Source organism: Patagioenas fasciata, chromosome 11 (genome assembly GCF_037038585.1).
Source record: "Patagioenas fasciata isolate bPatFas1 chromosome 11, bPatFas1.hap1, whole genome shotgun sequence".
Lineage (NCBI taxonomy): Eukaryota > Metazoa > Chordata > Aves > Columbiformes > Columbidae > Patagioenas > Patagioenas fasciata.
Genome location: NC_092530.1, coordinates 16,809,452 through 16,828,246, shown reverse-complemented (window position 1 = coordinate 16,828,246; position 18,795 = coordinate 16,809,452). Strand labels below are relative to the sequence as shown.

Below are 18,795 nucleotides of genomic sequence, written 5' to 3'. Positions count from 1 at the left end.
TTTAGAATAACTCATGCCAGTTTTCAGTACCCTCAACTGATTTTGGCTTTTTCTGTATTTTCTGTCTTGCAGTTTTTCCTCATCATACATGACAGAGTCTAGATGATTTTAAAAAAAAATGCATTTACAAATAAACATTGTGTTTCCCTGTTGATGGCAAGCTGATTGTAACTGTGGTGAGAAAGGTTTGTGCGTGTAGCTGTTGCTAGAAAGGTTCTTCAAGTCAGATATTTAAAAAACAGTATTTGAAGCTAACTATGAGCTGAGAATAATTATCCTCACATGGATACCTTAGACCACCTGGGAGAGAAAGGATGGAAAGGGTTGGTATTACTGGTGAAGCAGGGGGAGTATTGCCAAGAAGGCAAAGAGTGATGCTGAAGTCGCATGGGGGGGAGTGAGACCCACGGCAGTGGGGAGAGGGATTAGATATCATGAAACTGGTGTCCTTATTGAATCCCTGCTCCTTCTTGTACCATCAACTCTGAGCTTGCTCCAGTTCAGTATCAAAGAGCACAGTGTGGGTTGTTTACACAATCATTTCAATCACCTGCTATTATAAAGGCTTTTAATCAGGTAAAGTTTGCGTGTCTGTGTGTGTTTATGCATGCACAAAATACGGCAAGTTTCTAACACTGCTGAACGGTAAATTTTGCTTAACATAATTGATACTACTAGACTGGTTTTATAGGAGGTAACAGAGAGAAAAATTCAATTCTAAATCTCTTGTCTGTCAACATGCTCCTGTCTGCCTCCAGCTTCAACCCCTGCTGTGGTCCCATGAAGCTGTTCATGGTGGTGACAGTCCTCATGGGATGCTTCCAGAAAATTCTGACCTTTTTCAAGAACCATGTGGCCGTATTGACATAAACAATACAAATGGACCAAGGTTTCACCTCAGATGCAAATGAAGTTTATTAGCATATCATTTTAATCACGGTTTGGGCAGATTCAACATCACCTTGGAGGGCGAGATCCCTGATCTCTTTCGGAGTGGTTTTAACTTCCCAGGCGCTTTGTTAGGCTTTAGGGTCTGTTCCTGAGCCTAGTACTAAAGCCAAAATCTCTGAGGTCAGGAGAGTTCCTGAGGTCAAACCCACCGACCATCACAGCGCTTCTTAAATACCCTCCTACTCCTCACAAAAACTGCCCTTTTATTCCATATTGCGATGGGCTTGGCTGTGCCCTGTGGAGGGCCCACTGGGGACCTGGGCAGAACCGGCTGGAACTGGTTGGAACCAGCTGTGTCCATCTCAGGGCAGCCCTGGCCACATAAGCCCAATACGTAATGAAAAACCTCAGAAGCATTATCTTTTATTTACTGCCAAAAATATTAAGTTGTTGTTTGTTCAGTCTGTAACTCCATGTGTGTGGAGAAAATTTCTGTTGAGTGTCCTCTTCAAAGCAGGGGGAGAAGGCAAGAAAATATCCAGTGGGTTGAAAAAGAAACTTGATAATACCAGCAATGGAAGTTGATGATTTTTTTATTTTTATTTATTTTTTAAATAGTAGCAAAAAGATGATTGCAAGATTATTGAGGGGGTGGGGGAAAGAAAGTACATAGTGAGTAATGCATCACTAAAGGTCTTTAAAATGAAAAGTAGATGGCTCTCCCACAGCTCTGCTCTAGTTTACCTGGAAAGTATGAGCCTGAATCTGGAAAATTTTGCTTCTGCCTTTTCATATTTCCATGGTCCTAAAGGTTTGTGTTTTGTTGTTTAAAAATACTTTTTCCATTGTAAATTTGCAGTAGAAATCATACCCTTGTATACCTCCATCCCTAGCAAATTAAACACTAACAGTCACAGACCTGGGAAGGTGAAGAACTTATACCGCCTGTGACATTTCGTGCTGTTCCAGGACCACCAGTTCACTAAAGGGTGTTTTCCATGTTGTGGGGCTTGACCCTCAGATGTTTCCTTCTGGATACAATCACCTAATCATAGAGGCTCCTTTTGATTGCCGTGAACAATTCTTCCTTTCAACGTGGGCATAGGCGCAAAGGGTGATGTATAGAGGGCTGTTTCTGTGTTCTTGTATTTATTATTCTTTGAAAGATGGATTTCTGTTTTCTAACTGTGAAGAGTCTTTGCAAAACTCTGAAAACACTGAAACTTGTAATGCGGAGATTAAACAGAGTTAAAGCAAGAGTAGTTTCCCATTGCATCAAAGTTGACTTGCTATGAAAATATTGTACCACCACGCTACAATACACCACTGCTGTGGAATTAGCTATCGTCTCATGTGGGTTATGTGATACTCGGTGTTGTAAATACATCAAGTGCTTGCTATTAGGTTTCTGTCCATAGATAATAGGCTTAAACCGTCACATTTTTTACTAGTTTCATTGGATTGAATCTTATTGAGATACAGCTCAGTGGAAAACAGCATTATTTCAAAAACCTTTCTTTGTAATAATGTTCCCCTAAATTGGCATCGAACTCAGATGCAGGTCAAAAGCAAAACTTGTAAGGATGTAATGTAATTCAGACACATATGACATACCATGAGTATTGGAAATAGATGGTGATTCCCTGCTTGGAAAATATCCATGCAAATATTTCTAGAAGTATGTATGTGGAAACTATAAAGTAGTGCTTGAAAAAAATGGTGCTAAATTAACTCAGAAGAATGCAGACTTATAGCTGTTCAGTGTAATGGCATATCTTTTGCACTAGGACTGTAGGCTGCAATATAGGTGATGTTCAGCTATATTAATGAAAGTGAGTTTCCTCCTGCCTTTTCTCATTCAATTTTCAGTTCAATACTTTTTTTTTTTTCTTTTTCCTTTGGGACAAATCCTGAAGATTTCATACAGATAATTTTCTTATCAAGTGCTTTCCCTGTAGACGGGATTGAGACTGTTCATTGTCACCACATGGTCCTTGCACGTTCCTTATCCAAAGAGGCAGTCCATGATTCAGTCCCATAGTCTTGGTTTTGGGACATGTGGCTTCAAAGAGTGATGGGCGGGCTGAGCAACGTCCTCCCACCCAGGGCAGAGCCCGCTGACAGCCCAGGAGTTGAGCTGTCAGTCAGGGAAAGGCACCCATCAGACTCCAAACAGACACATGGGTACTGGAGACCTGTGTGGTCCTGTGCGATTTCTGTATGCTGGATTTGAGGCTTACTGAAAGTTACTGACACTTTCCGTGGCTGGATGACAAACCAGTAAGGGCTTGCCCATGTAACAATCTTTATTCTGCGTCTCTGCCAACATCAGCTGCAGGCTGGTTGGAGTGGAGCTGCGTTTGTTCCCATGCTGACGCAATAGCCAACCTTGACATCTATTGACATCAGGGCTGAGCTTCCGTATACAGATGGAACAATCCTAACAACGTCACAAGTGTCTTCTACATACTGAGTAGTCAGATATTTTATGAAATTAAAAAATAGCCAGAATGCAAATTGCTTGATAATATTGCCTATAGTATCTCCAGTGGTTCACAGATTTCACTGGATGCAAAGTCCAAGTAGAACTGAGTAGCTGAGCCGAAGTTTGCAAGGCTCATTATATACTTGGCAACATCTCTGGCACATTCGCATTTGGTTTAGCTGGACATCTTGGGTGAGCATTGTTTTGACAACAAATCTGCAATTTAAATTTGTGGTTCTGGGGATGTAGTTAGTGGCAATATTCCAGCACTGACAGTTTCCCCCCCGTGAGGTTTAATCTAGGTGGAGCGGGTAACAACAGGAGTAAAGACTGAGCAGCAGGAACTTTATCCCACTGGATATGATCTCAAGTTGCCAAATTAACTGTATTGTATCCATGCCACTGTGTCTTCACTGCTACAGTTACTAATTTAATGTAGTTATATTAGATTAGTGTGCTTATACTACATGTGCTATAGTCACACTTTCAATTTCATTACTGACATACTCTTGGATTGAGCTGGTGCAGTGTGTTACATAGACAGGCCTTTCATCTTGTCTACAGCTGTGAATCACCACAATTCTGAAATCTGGTGATTTATTCACCTTTTTCCTGTGACAAGTGTTATTTGACAGGAAAAACTTAACAGCAGGAATGTTGAGGGACTTGTGTGTCTGCAGGTACTTTTATAAGTAATTCAGGAAAAGTAAGTTAAAGTTTTAAGTCTCAATGAACGAAAAATCCTTTTTTGGTTTGAAACTGATTTTGAAATGTCTGACTTCAGAAACAGGCAGTTAAACTTTCTTAAATAGGAGCCTATCACTTGCTGTCTGTTGCAACTAGACTATGGATGGATGATGGCAGAGCGGTGGATGTGGTCTACCTTGACTTCAGTAAAGCCTTTGACACAGTCTCCCACAGCATCCTCACAGCTAAATTGAGGAGGTGTAGTCTAGACAATAGAGTAGTGAGGTGGGTTGCAAACTGGCTTAAAGAGAGAAGCCAGAGAGTGGTGGTCAATGGTGCAGAGTCCAGTTGGAGGCCAGTATCTAGTGGAGTGCCTCAGGGGTCAGTACTGGGGCCAATATTATTCAATATATTCATTAATGATTTAGACGAGGGAATTGAGTGTACTATCGGCAAGTTTGCTGATGACACTAAGCTGGGAGGAGTGGCTGACACGCCAGAAGGCTGTGCTACCATCCAGCGGGACCTGGACAGGCTGGAGAGTTGGGCGGGGGATAACCTGATGGAATTTAACAAGGGAAAGTGTAGAGTCCTGCATCTGGGCAGGAACAATCCCAAGTTCCAGTATAGGTTGGGGCATGACCTATTAGAGAGCAGTGTAGGGGAAAGTGACCTGGGGGTCCTGGTGGACAACAGGATGACCATGAGCCAGCACTGTGCCCTTGTGGCCAGGAAGGCTAATGGCATCCTTGGGTGTATTACAAGGGGGGTGGTCAGTAGATCGAGAGAGGTCCTCCTTCCCCTCTACTCCGCCCTGGTGAGACCCCATCTGGAATATTGGCCCTTCAGTTCAAGAAGGACAGGGAACTGCTGGAGAGGGTCCAGCGTAGGGCAACAAAGATGATTAAGGGAGTGGAGCATCTCCCTTATGAAGAAAGGCTGAGGGAGCTGGGTGTCTTTAGTTTGGAGAAGAGGAGACTGAGGGGTGACCTTATTAATGTTTATAAATATATAAAGGGTGAGTGCCACGAGGATGGAGTCAGGCTCTTCTCAGTGGCAAACAATGATAGGACAAGGGGCAATGGGATCAAGCTGGAACACAAGAGGTTCCACTTAAATTTGAGAAAGAACTTCTTCTCAGTGAGGGTAACAGAGCACTGGAACAGGTTACCCAGGGAGGTTGTGGAGTCTCCTTCCCTGGAGACATTCAAAACCCACCTGGACACATTCCTGTGCGACCTCACCTAGGCGTTCCTGCTCCAGCAGGGGGATTGGACTGGATGATCTTTTGAGGTCCCTTCCAATCCCAAACATACTGTGATACTGTGATATGGTAACATTTGAAAACTCCAAATTCAGGTAATTTTTCTAACTGTAGACTCAAGCTCAAGTTTTAAATAAATAACCTAAACAGTAAATAACCAACAGGTCCTGTAGACCTTAGTGGGGATAAAGCTGTAATATTTTTACAAAGAATATTACCTGGTATTGACACACAATCTTAGTTTTTTAAGATAATACTCTAGCAGGACTTTTTAATATATCTGTATAACACATTCATAAGAAGCTCATTTCAATTCTACACTATCTTTTTACACTGTTAAAAACAAGTAGTCCTGAATTTGTTAACTTTTTTAAAATGAGGTAAAGTGCTTCAAGATGTAGTGAGACAAAGATGTTTTGGAAAAACTGAATTTTACTGTAAATTAAATAATTCTGTATTTCTCTATACTGCCTCAGTATTTTTTTCCAGATAGCTGTATTGAGGCTGTTTAAATGAATCAGACCCACATTTCTTCTTATTTAAATAAAATGAAAGTTTTGTGTTTACATCTGTTGTAGCACCTGCAGACCCCTTTATGCAGTCTCATACAGTCGCCAGACTAAGAGCCATAGATAACTCCTAGTGCTCTCAATCACCATTACTGCAGAAAGAGACTTCTGTACTTCTCATCATTCTTTGTGCTTGTTGGGTTTATTTTTTTAGAAGCATCTAAGTTTACATATCAACTAATTAGAGAATCTCAGCTTGCAGTTGTGAAGCTTTGGAAAAAAAAACCCATCACCTCTCTCTTCAGTCTCTCCTGGCCCTTTCTAGAGCAGAAAAGCTTAGAAGTGTGATTTTTTTAGAAAATTAAAGATTACAGGATTAAAAACCAAATAAAAATGTCCAAAATGGAACTTTAAAGGCATTAGAATTTTATTTATTCTTGTGATTTCAGGGTCATGACTTGTGAACACTTAGGGTTATGAGTATGCTAACTAGGTCAAGTAAATGAAGTATAAAATAGCTTCACAGTTATACATTCTGTCAGGTGAGTAGTCAACCCTTAAATTGTCTGTTCCATCACCCACCTTGCTTTGACAAAGAAAAAAGTTAGTGTATCTTTATCAAGAAGATGTCAACACTGATATTAATAATTGGAGATACAGTTGGACTCAGTTGTGGAAAATGCGGAAACTAAGAATTTGCTGTGGGTTAAAAAGGGGAGAATAAAGCACAATGCATCACGTCTCCTCTGCCCAGACAGGCGGCGTTCTCTGACTTGCTCCCAGGAGGTACAAGACATAGCTGGCATCTAGAAAATCAATATACAGATGTGTTGGCGTGTCAGAAGAGAGGGTTGCTCTGCTTCCCAGGAGATCTTCGGGTGGCCACTTGAGGAATGTGCAGTGTCAAGGGACTTGACTTGTCTGACTCTCTTGCTTGTTGTCCAGGGCAGCCAACTTCTGCTTATGTATGCAGAAATTTAGGGAAGCCCAGCCTCTTTTTTAATGAAGTGTCACATGACATTGTGTTACGCAAACTAGAAAAATGTCCACATGAAAATGAAAGTTTACAAACAAACATGCTGGAACATCGTGCTGAGCGATGGTTACCATTAGTTCAGATTGAACGGGAAGCACATCCTGAGTATGGGAGCTGCTTTCAGGTTGGATCAGGGACTTCAGTCCTTGTGTGGTTGATGGGAAAAAAAAAAAAGAGAGAAAGAGATAAAATGCTTATGAAACTTGAAGACCATGCCAAGCTGGCAGGCATTTCACACACACTGGAGAATGGCATTAGGATGTGAAATGATCTTGACAAAATTGAAAAGCTTGTCTTAAACAGGGTTCAGTTCGATAAGGACATATGCAGAGCAAGAAAAAACTAGAGAGCATCAAGTTACACTATTTCTACCTGTAATCTGGGGATAAGGTGTGTACCTTTGCTTTTTGTAGCACATCTTCAGGGAGTTTGAATATCATAGATATAAACACTGAGTCTGTAAACTCAATCTGTATGTATGAAAGTCTCACAAAGACAAACTATGATGAGTTTTCAAAAACTACAGAGAGTGTCTGTGAAGCAGGAAATTTTAAGTTGCTTTCCATGTCTGCTGAGTAGCTGGCGAAAGGTACCTCTCTTAAATTAAAGGGAGGAGAACTAGATCAGCTGTCAGGTTCCCTCTCCCCCCAGAGCGTTCTGGCGGAAGACAAGCCCCAGCAGCGGTGTGGGGTTACCCAGGGATGCTGTGAAGTCTCTGTTACGACGTGGTTCCAGAGGCAGGTTTGTCAGGAATGATCTGAGTGTGTTTGATCCTGCCCTGGAGCAGAGGCAGAAAGAGCAGGTGACCTTCAGAGGCCTATTTCAAGTTTATGATTCTGAGGCTCTTAGGGACATGGTTTAATGCTAGATTTAGGTTATGGTTGGACTCGATCTTAAGGATCTCTTCCAAACAAAATGATTCCATGAGTGAACCTAGCAATACTGACACCACAAACGCTGCTGCTTCTGCTCTTGAATTGTGCTGTTGCCCCATACTCTGGAGGCTGATGGCTTCTGTCATGTCCATTGTTATAAAGCACTGGGATAACTGTGGAATTGGTGTATTTAACAAAAACCAGTACCCAGCTGGATGTGTGGTGTTTGGTTTATTTCTGCTGTGTTGTATTCTCAGGCATCTGTATGAGTGACCAGATTTGGGCTGCAGGTGGAGGTGACCGCAATAGTGAGCAGGGCCTCCTGGAAACCCTGTGACAAGGGGTGCAGAGGGGCCACATAGATGGGTTCAGCGGTGGGACTGTGCGCTCACTGTCATTGCTGCCTACACAGCTTATGTTGATGGGGGCGTTTCTGAACTAACCACCCTAGCTCTTGATAATGCATGTGATATTATTCAGATCTGTATTGGGCTTTCACTAATCCATGATTTTTAGGAAGAACACAATGATAATGTGCCACTTTCCGTTCTTGAAGTTAATCAGTTCCTCTTTAGTCCTAGCTCTGAACAATTCAGGAATCTTTTTTCCTAACAGGAATAACAATTAATAACGACAGAAAAAAGTTCAGATTTGTGATGCTTTGGGAACAAACTTGCACGGACATTTTAACTGGGGCTGGTGTTGAGGACCTTCCTTGCTGAAAAACCCTGGAGAACTGGGTGGGAAGGTTTTCTTTTGGAGTGTCGGAGCTTTTCTCCACAGTCGCCTCTGTCGGCTGCGGTGAGAAGGGAGCCAAGCCAGTGGCTGATGAGCTGTGGCTCTCCTCGTGTTCTATGAGAGTTGCCATAGGGACCAGGTTCTACTTATCAGCTCAAACAACTTCATGTATGATTAATGTTAATTGCCCATTTTGCATGGATGACTTTTTTCCTCCTGCTGAATTGGCTCTTGTTGCCTTTGATGTGGCTGGTGATCCAGTGTCCTGCAATGGTTAGACAAGTGATCAGTTTGCCAGCGCAGAGAGGAGACAGAATCAGGTTGCTGCGAGGTCAGAGTTTGCTTCTCTTCTTAAACACTGAGAGGTCAAGTAGAGTTTAACTACCATTGGCATCTTTGAAATGTTGTAATAAATGCCAAAGCAAGGAGATTATTTTAAATCCATGCTACAACTAAAAATCTTAGGGTAATAAAAGGGAATAACTTTAACTCAAATTATCAAGATGTTTATTGGTAAAGACTTTGAAGAGTACCTTGCACAATCACTAGCATGTATTTTCAGGATATTTGAGGACAACATAATTTTAATTTGGGGTTCCTGTTCCAGTTTCTGGAAAGCAATTAAGATTTGTTTGTTTGTTTTTTAACTTCAAAGTACTTGCACCAGTTACTGCCACTATTATCAGAGCAATTTACACAGCGCGTCATAGAGGACTTCTCTATTTCTCCTTTAAACCTAATAAAATATGTTGCTATTGAAGAAATCTGTGATACATATGAGAGCTTCCTAAATCACAAGTCTAGCATATTTTTATACCAAACAGCTCAAGCCTCATGGAATCAATAATTAATTTATTAACTGGATATCTTTTGAAAAAAAAATCAGCAATCCTTGCTAGACTGTCTATTGCCAATTCATAAATAGTTGATGACAAAAATGAGAAGTGTAGAAGTAAAATTCAAATCTTAACGATCAAAGTATCGGTTACCTCATCTATCACAACTTGGAATAAATATATCACAGAATGTGTCATATCTCATTGACACTGCAAGACATAATGCTTTCCCTTGTTATCTAGCAAACTGCCAAGCCTACGAAGTTTATAGGCTGCTAAGATAATGTGCTGGTGGTAATCCACTTCAGTTGCAGAAATATGAAGTACTGTTGAAATATATTTCTACTTGGTTTATTCTTTGCTCTCCAGAGGACAGGATACTATTTCAGTTCCTCTAAAGAAGCCCGGAGAATGAAAAGCAAAACATCAGGATAAATTATGCTAAATGGTGGACTAGACCCCAGAGGAAATCATGCTTCTGTGGTACAGGATTCCTCCATTTATCTTACAAATGTTACATCTAATGTTAATTTCATAAAGGGAAAGCATTCAAAGATTCGTCTGATCCTTTTAATAATAGTTTTAGCGTTATAGTGTTATTTGTCAAACTTATACCGTCATAACTTACTTTCCTAGCTTTGACAGACCATTCATACAGAAAATATTTTCGGCTACTAATACATAACATTTTATTTCACAGAACACAAATAACCTGGTAATTAAACTCCAAAACTTAACAAATAATTGCCAGCAAGCAATTACCATTCAATTAAAGAGTAATTACATGGTTATTTGTGCCCTGTAAAATAAAGCATTACTGAAATCAGTAACGCAATCAATATTTTAGCAGAAACAGGATGCTGCAGTGATGGACCTTTCAACCTGTGCTGATTAAATTGTCATCCAAATAACAGTTTCCTAGTTAAATCACCACATGTTTATTTGTCTTGATTAATATGCAAATTCACTTCTGATTCTAGTAAATCTCTTATATTTTAAAGCACTAAAGTAGAGCACTATCATACATCAACAGTGAGGCGGTGTATATTTCCACTGATTAATTACGTTTTACAAAGTGTGGGTGAATTTGCTGATTTTCCTATAACAGCGTTGTCTAAAATGAGCATAAAATAGAGATATAAAAGATGGAGCTGATCAGGAATTTTAACAAAACCACCAAAATAACCTTATTCTATATTTTGATGCAAGTTAAAAATCCGTGGGATGTCTAGGGAATATATAGAACTTGGAGAGGAAAAATAATAAAATTAGCTCTCGATAGGAGTGGAAAATCAAGGAAAAACAGACATTAATTAATGATTTCTCAACATTTTACTACATTAATTTTAACTGTCAAATGTACTGCTTAAAATGTGATTTAGTCTCTGACAAATTTAATGCCAAACAAAATGCAAAAATGAACAACATTCAGGGTTAGTTCATTTTCCTCTTTCAGCATTAGTGACTTTGTGGGGATGGGGTGGAGGGGGTGACAGGAATGGCTGTGTAACCATAGTGTGACCACAGCTAAAAAAACAAAACCTCCCATCATCTTCACTTTCAAGTCATTGATGACCCGAGGGCTACTTGGTGTTGGTTTTGAGAGGTACTAACAGAATTTTAATCGGTATGGAGTTTAGGCTGGCCAATTTATTTACATTTATTTAGTAAAAAGTGTAAGTTTACTAATTTTATTCACGAGAAATGGTATTGTACATGTGTTTTAGTCACCATGGTCTTCACTTGTGACCATAACTCTTTTACTTAAAAGTGTTTTTAAAAGATATCTATAAACTGGCAGTTTCTACCTGAAGTAACATCTCATTCAGAATTGAGTCATTTTCCATTCACAAAGTGCTGTTAATGGCAAGTATAAAACTTAGGTAGAGGTTTTAGAACCTCAAAAAAACGTATAAAATGGTTTGAAGCTGAACATTCCTGTTTATGCTTCCTTTGTTATCAATGGGGGAAAGATCATTCTGCCTCCTTGAATATACAGCTTTCTTGAATGAGATAAAGGAAAAGGTGAAAGAAAATGAAGTGAAAGAGCAGGGCGACAAAAGATTAGGAGAAATAGTGTTAAATAAAGTTAATATCTGTATGCTAATAGTTACATAATAAGAAATGATGTCTTACTCTCCGCAAATGATGGTTCTACTTGCCTTATGATTTCTGTAGTACTAGAACCAGGCGAATAGGATTAACGGTGTTCACACGTAAACTACAGAACATGGTGCTGAAGACCCGAACGGTTCTTTCTGATCTGGTAGACCCATGGGCTGTGATTGTCTGCGCAGGGTCAACTGTCACCGACATAAACTGTTGTCCCTGCAAAAACTGCATAACCAGGAGGGGAACTCAATTGTCTCTCCTCCTCCCCCCCTGAAATCTCAAAGAATAAATAAAATGTCTCTTCATAAAATCTTTTAAAATGCTTTGTTTAATTTTTACAATGTTTTTCTTAGATTACTATCAACATACGGAGTTTTATGCAAAAGATTTGTTAGTATTTGAGCTTGAGGAGAGAGTCTTGTAGTTTTGTCGATTGAGCGTTTCCGTTACAGAAAGCTGCTAATTTTAGCTGTTTTGTAATTTTTTTCAGAGACAGTAAGTGCCAACTGAGCACTGACACGTGCATGTGTGCACGCACTGACTTCTGGAATTCCAGACAGCAACGATTCTTTTTTGTATAAAACCCCCACGTACCAGCCCAGTACTGTCTGTTAGACAAGGTTCTTGTGCAGTGGATGATTTCAGCAGGTGATGTTAATTGAGAATGCATGTGTGTATCTACCTTCCTGTCAAACTCAAGTACTCTTATTTTAGGTTTACTTTATTACAGCCTAGTGAGTCTGGGCTCTTGTAGTAGGCTTTACTACGTAGCCATCATGGTATGATAAACAAAGCATAAACTAAGAAAAATGGAAAAAGTACTGAATAAAATGAAATACAAAATGGATAGAGCCAAAGCTAAAAAGAGGGAGGAATAGTTTTATAGAGATAAAATAATAAACCAAAAAAATGATTTTGTGCTACTTTGATGTACAGTAAAACAAAATAACACTAGCAGACTGTGAAAAATGAACAGGTTAATGGTACCTCTGTGTAGGGTTGCGGGAAGTTGTCTTCATTGAAACGCAGAGTTTGTCTCACATTGATGGAGGGCTTTCCTTCTCTGAGCTGATAGAGTGAGGTTTAACTGAAATTTGTTTGTGAACTTGAAGTCATTTTGGAAATGCTTTCTATTCCAGCCTCATTCATTGTGGCAGCTTAGTTATTTTGTACGTTTTGCTATATTTTGTCAAAAGCTGTATTATTCGACAGAGTGAGATTTCTTTTGACCAAAGAGAAGCAGTGATACTTTTCCAAACATGAACAGGTTGTCTTTTTATTAACTGACTTGGGAAAGATTTGATTCAAATGTTTTTTTGGTCTGCAAATCTCTGTAATATGATGACAGCTGTGTAGAATGATTACATGTACACACAATGATGTAAGGGATAAATGTGGTAGTTGAAAACAATAGTTAAATTTAATAGGTCTGTAAACAGACCTTTAACATTTTGAATTAAAAACCACAATCATAATTTTTAAGCTGGTCAAGGGATGGTGAGGTTTTTGACAGCTTAGGCTAACATTCTTTGGCTAACCTACCTGTAATAATGAAAAACACCAGCAAATCTGTAAAGCTGTCAGTTTTGGGAAAAAGTCAGTGTTAAATTATTGCTGCATCTTCAGAAGCAGGCGGTTATCTGCCACGGCTCACAAGGCGAGGTTTAAGATTGTGTTGCACTCCAGGTTTCTGCTTCTCATCTTTAGGCAGCACAACAGTTGGTTTGCTGTGGTGCAGGCGGGTGGCACAGGCAGCAGTTTCTGCTGAGACCCCTGCCAGGTCATGGGAGCTTTCTAGTAATTTATGTGACTTTGAGCTGGTTATTTTGTTCATTATCAGTGCTGTTTGGCAGTTTGTTGTTAGTACATTTGAAACCTGTACAATTCCTGTATGTTTAATCACCTTATTTTTCTTTCTTCCTAAGCAAGAATTTTAAATATATTTTTGTGTATCATTGATGGTACATGTATTTTACACAAATCAATACCATGTGTAATAAGCAAATATTTCAAAAAGAAAATGCATTTTCATTTATCCTCTTATTTTATCAGCTCACGACCAGGAAGACCCCCCAAGCGTTCACTAGGAGTTGCGATCCAAGAAAATGCGCGTCTGCTGCCCCATGGAGTTCCAGGCCTCTTATCACCAGGACTTATCTCTCCGACAGGTAATAAAATCCATCAGATGATCAGCCTCATCTCTTCATACTGCACAGCAGTTAAAATAAACTAATATTGATCTAACTGCCTTGTCCTTCAGGGCTTTTTCAGGCTTTACCAGAGGTTACATTATTGGATTTTTTGAGTGTTCATGAAAAGTCTGCTTTGTTGCTGCAGTGACTGAAATCTAATGGATTTGTAATTTAGTTCTTTATTAATTGTAATTTCCTTACAGGAAATTCCATTAAATGTGTTATTTTAGTAAAAGAAAAAAAAAAAAAAAACCTGAGAAAATGAACTATTGTCTCAGAGAGCCCTGTAGCATGCATCTCATCCTTCCGAATGCATGTGTATTTTAGTTCTCGTGGGATATGAACAGCGTGGCTAATGCGTATTGTATTGTAACATCATTAATGTATGCTGGGAAGACAGAGAAATGCTTGTACGAATTATAGAAGAAACACTTGAAAAGCAGATAAGTCCACATTGCCACAGTGGATTGTACTGTAATAATCTGCATTTAATATCATAATATGAAGATATGTGAAATTATAAACAAGCCCTAAACATAATTTAGTGCATAGTATTTTATTTCACATCATTAATTTATTAATAGAGTTTAAATTAAATCTTGTGCTATCCTGATGAGTTTTTTAATTTTTTATTAATTGCTGTGTGCTAAAGGTAAGTTTATTTTGGTAATAAAGCTATATTAACAGACTATATTCATAAAAGTACTTGTTGAAATATTCAACAAGCTTAGCAGTTTTAGCAGTACTGTCAAAGTCCAGTCTAAATATATTGAATCTCCATAATAACCAAACTTAGTGAAGAGTTTAGCAGAATATAAAGTCATAGGACATCTTGCAGGAAAAGCAGAATTAAAAAAAGATTATTGATAGGAGTCTAGTGACTTCTGTCCCGCTGTTGCTGATTTCTCTGCTTGCAGAACCCGTTGCCCTGTGGCCGAGCGCCTCGGCGAGCCTTGGGACCAAAGCCGAGATCTTTAATGTCTTCTACAACTCCAGATGTCACAAGGGCTTCACAGTGAATCAATAACCTGTATCACTGTGGAAGTAGGAATGAATGTTCCTAAGCAATGGTCCCTGTAACCTTAACTGGAGTAGTTAATAGAGTTTGAAAGGATTTTTCTAGAGCCACGCACCACAGCTGAGCTACTGCAACTTCATGTGCTGTTCATGTTTGTGGCAGGGACCAACAGCTGCGTTTTTACTCTTACGAGCAGTTTATAAATGGGGGGTTTAGTAGCTCTGTTGTTTTCTCTGCTCAGGGATTCCATGGATTTGGTGTTGTTTATGTTATTAACAATAGACAGGAGAGCACAGGAGCAACCTTGCATTGATAATTTCTTGTCAGAAACCAGAATATTCCTTATTACTTTTCCACCCCGTGTGTGTTTGCAACTGGGACATCAAATTATGCAGGCTACCACACTGCTTTAAATTGGGTAATATTTTAGGATGCAAGTGTGCGGAGTATACACAGTAAAACAGTATCATAGACACATTCTGTGCCTCTCAGATAGTTAGAGTGTCATAGGGTTTGAGTAAAAATTTGTTAAGTTGAATTTCTAGGCTGTTGTACGGAGTCTGAAGTGATGACTGGGATTCAACCCACTTGATTTAAGCCACGTCGCGTTGCATGGGCAGATTGCCCCGGGGGGCTGTCTGTCAGCTGGGGCCGGGGGCGGCCACCTCCATGACCCTGGGATCCGCCGGTGAAAACCAAGTGCCAGAAGTCACAGACAATGTGCCTTACGCAGCTGAAAGGGAGTTTCACGAGCCGCTTGTAGGCGGGAGAAAACGCGCGTTTCCGAAGCAGCCCAGCGTCACTGAGGGCCCTGGACAAGACGGGTCCCCAGGGAGGAGGCAGCTCCACACCGCTCCAGCTCCGCGCTGGCGGCTTCACTGCAGACCTGTCCCTCAGGAATCAGAGCTCCTGAAGTTTTGGAGTTGTTTTATCTTTCTCATAAAGAAAGAACAGAGTAAAAGTTGGGGGAATCGCTGATTAAGGAAAGGTGCCAAAAGAACCAGTTGTAAATTCACTGGGGATTTGAGCTGTTGTAAACTTAATGGAGCTCCTGGGATATGAAGCCCCCATTAGCTTTATTTGTACCTATTTACACTTAATTACTGACGGCTCTGGTTGCCTTCCACACTTTCGCAATCGGATTCTTTCCTTTTGGCTGAACTAAGAACAAAATGCATTTTAATATTTCTCACAGAATAGAGGTTTTCCTTCCAGACTTCTGAGTGGTGGATAATAGACTGGAAGAAAAGTTTCAAGAATATTAACCTGTTTTCTACAGGCTAAGTTTTAATTTGGTTATTTATGATCTCACTTGCATATAATTGGTTCTGGTTCTTACAGTTTTGGCCCACAGAACTTGTATGTAGAACCGAATCTGTTTGCTGCCCTGCCTGCTCCCTGCTCAGTGACCTGTTGATTGATGGAGGTTTTCTGTGTGGAGCGCTCTCTGCTCCCACGCGGTGCTTCACACGCTGTGACAGAGCAGGACCAGGCTGGGGCGGAGACTGAGGACAGTCTATAGCATGGTAGGGCTGGATCCATCCCTTCCAGTAGAGCAGATGCTGACATGGAGGCAAGAACAACTTCTTTGGTTACCTGCTTCCTCTGACTGCAGTGTACTTGCCCAGAACATTTCTTTGGGATGTTATCTTGTCCGCTCCTTGATAATCTGTGTCTGATCTTGCCTGTTCTTCCTACAGCATGGATGTGCAGGCAGTTATGTTAATCTGCCTACATTGTTCTAAAAAAAACCCATCAAAAACCACTTCTTATGTGGCTACCTCATTTTCTAATGTGTCCAACTTTGCATCTGAATTGCTTTCTTCTTCAGATAAGTTCATGTCAGTAACAAAGTCCACATTGGCAATTGCAGCATGATTCATCCACCCATTGCATTTTTTCAATTTGACCTTCTCTTTGCGCCCAGGCTTCTCTTGGTTAGATGGATATGTCTCAAGAAGTTGCTGTTCTGGCTGCAGAGCTCACAGATCTGTCTGTAGAGGGTATTACAGAGCGATGATTAGTAACTTCCTGCAGTCTTGAGTGAGCCATCTGTGTTTCCACTCCTTGAAATGTGCTGTTATTTTCATCACCCATTTGGTTTGTGTCAGCTCAGTTTACATGGTCATTTTCACATAATAAACAGGTAGTTAAATTAGGCATACTGCATTTCCCAGAGTACAGGGTAATTTTTATACCTCTTGGCAAAGTAGACTACCACTACTCTGATGTGTAAGTAATTTGTGAAGGAACTATAAGTGAAGCCTTGACCTTTTTAAATATTTGTAGGTACCTTCCACCTCTGGGGAATGGGAACATTTGAGTTACGATGAGATTGGAGCAGCAGGGTGGTTAAAGCTGCTGTGATTGAGAAAGGTGAGGTGGTGTGTCAGGGCCGCGTAAACAGCACAATAACTGTGCCCAGAACGCTTCCTTCAAGAGCTGATATTTAAGTGCTGTCCATTTTATGTTAACTTAGGAGAAAGTGTTTTTCTTCTTGTCTTCGTGTAGGAAATGTGGAAATCAGCGTGGTGCCCTTGCCTGCTGTGAGGGCAAAGGAAAAATCCCGTATGTCACAGAGGGACGGTCATCAAAGGCTCAGTTCTTCAAACAATGCAGTGTGATGAAGTGACATGAACAAAAAAAGGCTTTATCTCCTGTTAATGTACAAGTCTTTGTCATCAGTGTATTTTAACAAGACAGCTGGGAATTATTTATGGAATAGATTCTCAAGGAAGCTTTAGGGTCTGAAGCAGCAGTTTGCTGTGTGGAGGGAAGCTCTAATCCATTATATAATTTAAGCCATTAGTTCAGAAAACTGTTGATATGGAATGATGCTGAAAGAGTAGTTGGATCTTTTGATAGTTATCCAAGCCAAGTTAAGTCCTCCTGCCCTTCATTTAGTTCGTCCCCAAAAAAGCTTAGAAAACAGCTATATGAAGTCTTCTTTGCAATGTCTGAGGCCGTCGCCGATGTTAATGCCTCCTGATCAAACCCTCTGCCAGCATCTGTCATCAGGTCTCTGCTGGTTTCTTACACTGGTCTGCCCAGGTGACAGAAGCAAGCCACTTGCATTTCCAAATCTGTAAGATAAACTGCTGTTTTCATTGTCAGCTACATTCATTTCACCTCCCTTGAAGTGACCTCATTTTATTTAATAAACAGTTAGACAGTCTCGTTAGCTGTTTGTCTAGAGTTTTTAAGAACGTAATAATTAAAATATTGACCTGTTTGTACAGATATAAATACTTTTTCAGTGTAGTTTTGTCTTATTAATAGTTAAAGAGAAGCTGTTGTGAACTGAATAGCTTCATGTAATTAATATTTTAGTGAAATTAATATTTTAATAACTAAACCAAGTCACATCATTGTGGTACTCAAATAAATACAGTAGTTCACGGGAGTATGATAACTTCACGTGTTACTTCAATTCAGCAGTGATATCAGTGGCCACTTAGTCTTTCTACAGAAAAAAGAGGGTAAGCAGTATTTGTGGCAGTCTTCCAACACTTAAATTTGCTGTATCCGTATTAGAGGAATGGATGAGAGTAGCAGCTTTCAAGATGTGTGGCATCCCATTGCTGTTTATCAAGGGGGGCACAGCCCTGCTGATGTGCAGAGCTGCCGGTGGGAGCTCCCTGCTGCCGTCAGCCACTCGGATCCTCTCTTCATGTCCATCCGAGGCTGGTGCTGCTCCAGTGCCCACCGGCCTCTCCTGGCTGAGGAGCTGTGAGATGTGCTCGGGCGCAGAAGAGCGAAGAGGCGGGAACAGCAGGGACGTTCCCTTATGGAACGATGCGATGGGGCTGGAGGCAGCGGATCTACTCCACGGCTCGTGTTGGCTCGGAGGTTGGGCTTGCCCAAACCAGGCTCCAGAGGTTTGCCTCTCTGCTGTAAAGCCTGCTGCCAAGAAAGAGCTGTTGTTTGAGGCATAAGCATACACTCAGGGTCACTTTGCAGAACATCTATTGACTGATTTCACCTCTCGGGATGTTTGATGTAGGGCTGGCAGCTGCTGGCAGGAGTCCTGGAGCCTTTGAGTGCAGAAACAGCCGATTGTAGCATTGAGGGAACCCTGTCCATTCTCAACACACCGAACTGAACATTTTTGTGTGTTTACATCCTGTTTCTGTGGCTCATTTCACTGTTTAC

The 18,795-nt window shown here is 40.5% G+C and overlaps 1 protein-coding gene across 2 annotated transcripts in view; it reads left to right on the top strand.

The window, feature by feature from the left end:
- Window positions 1-18,795, top strand: part of DACH2 (dachshund family transcription factor 2) — a 253,762-nt gene that overhangs the window by 111,400 nt on the left and 123,567 nt on the right. For both annotated transcript variants that reach the window (XM_065846925.2, XM_065846924.2), the window contains exon 2: window positions 13,486-13,601. In XM_065846925.2, the coding sequence (XP_065702997.1) occupies window positions 13,486-13,601 (116 nt within the window). The remainder of the gene's footprint in view (window positions 1-13,485; window positions 13,602-18,795) is intronic.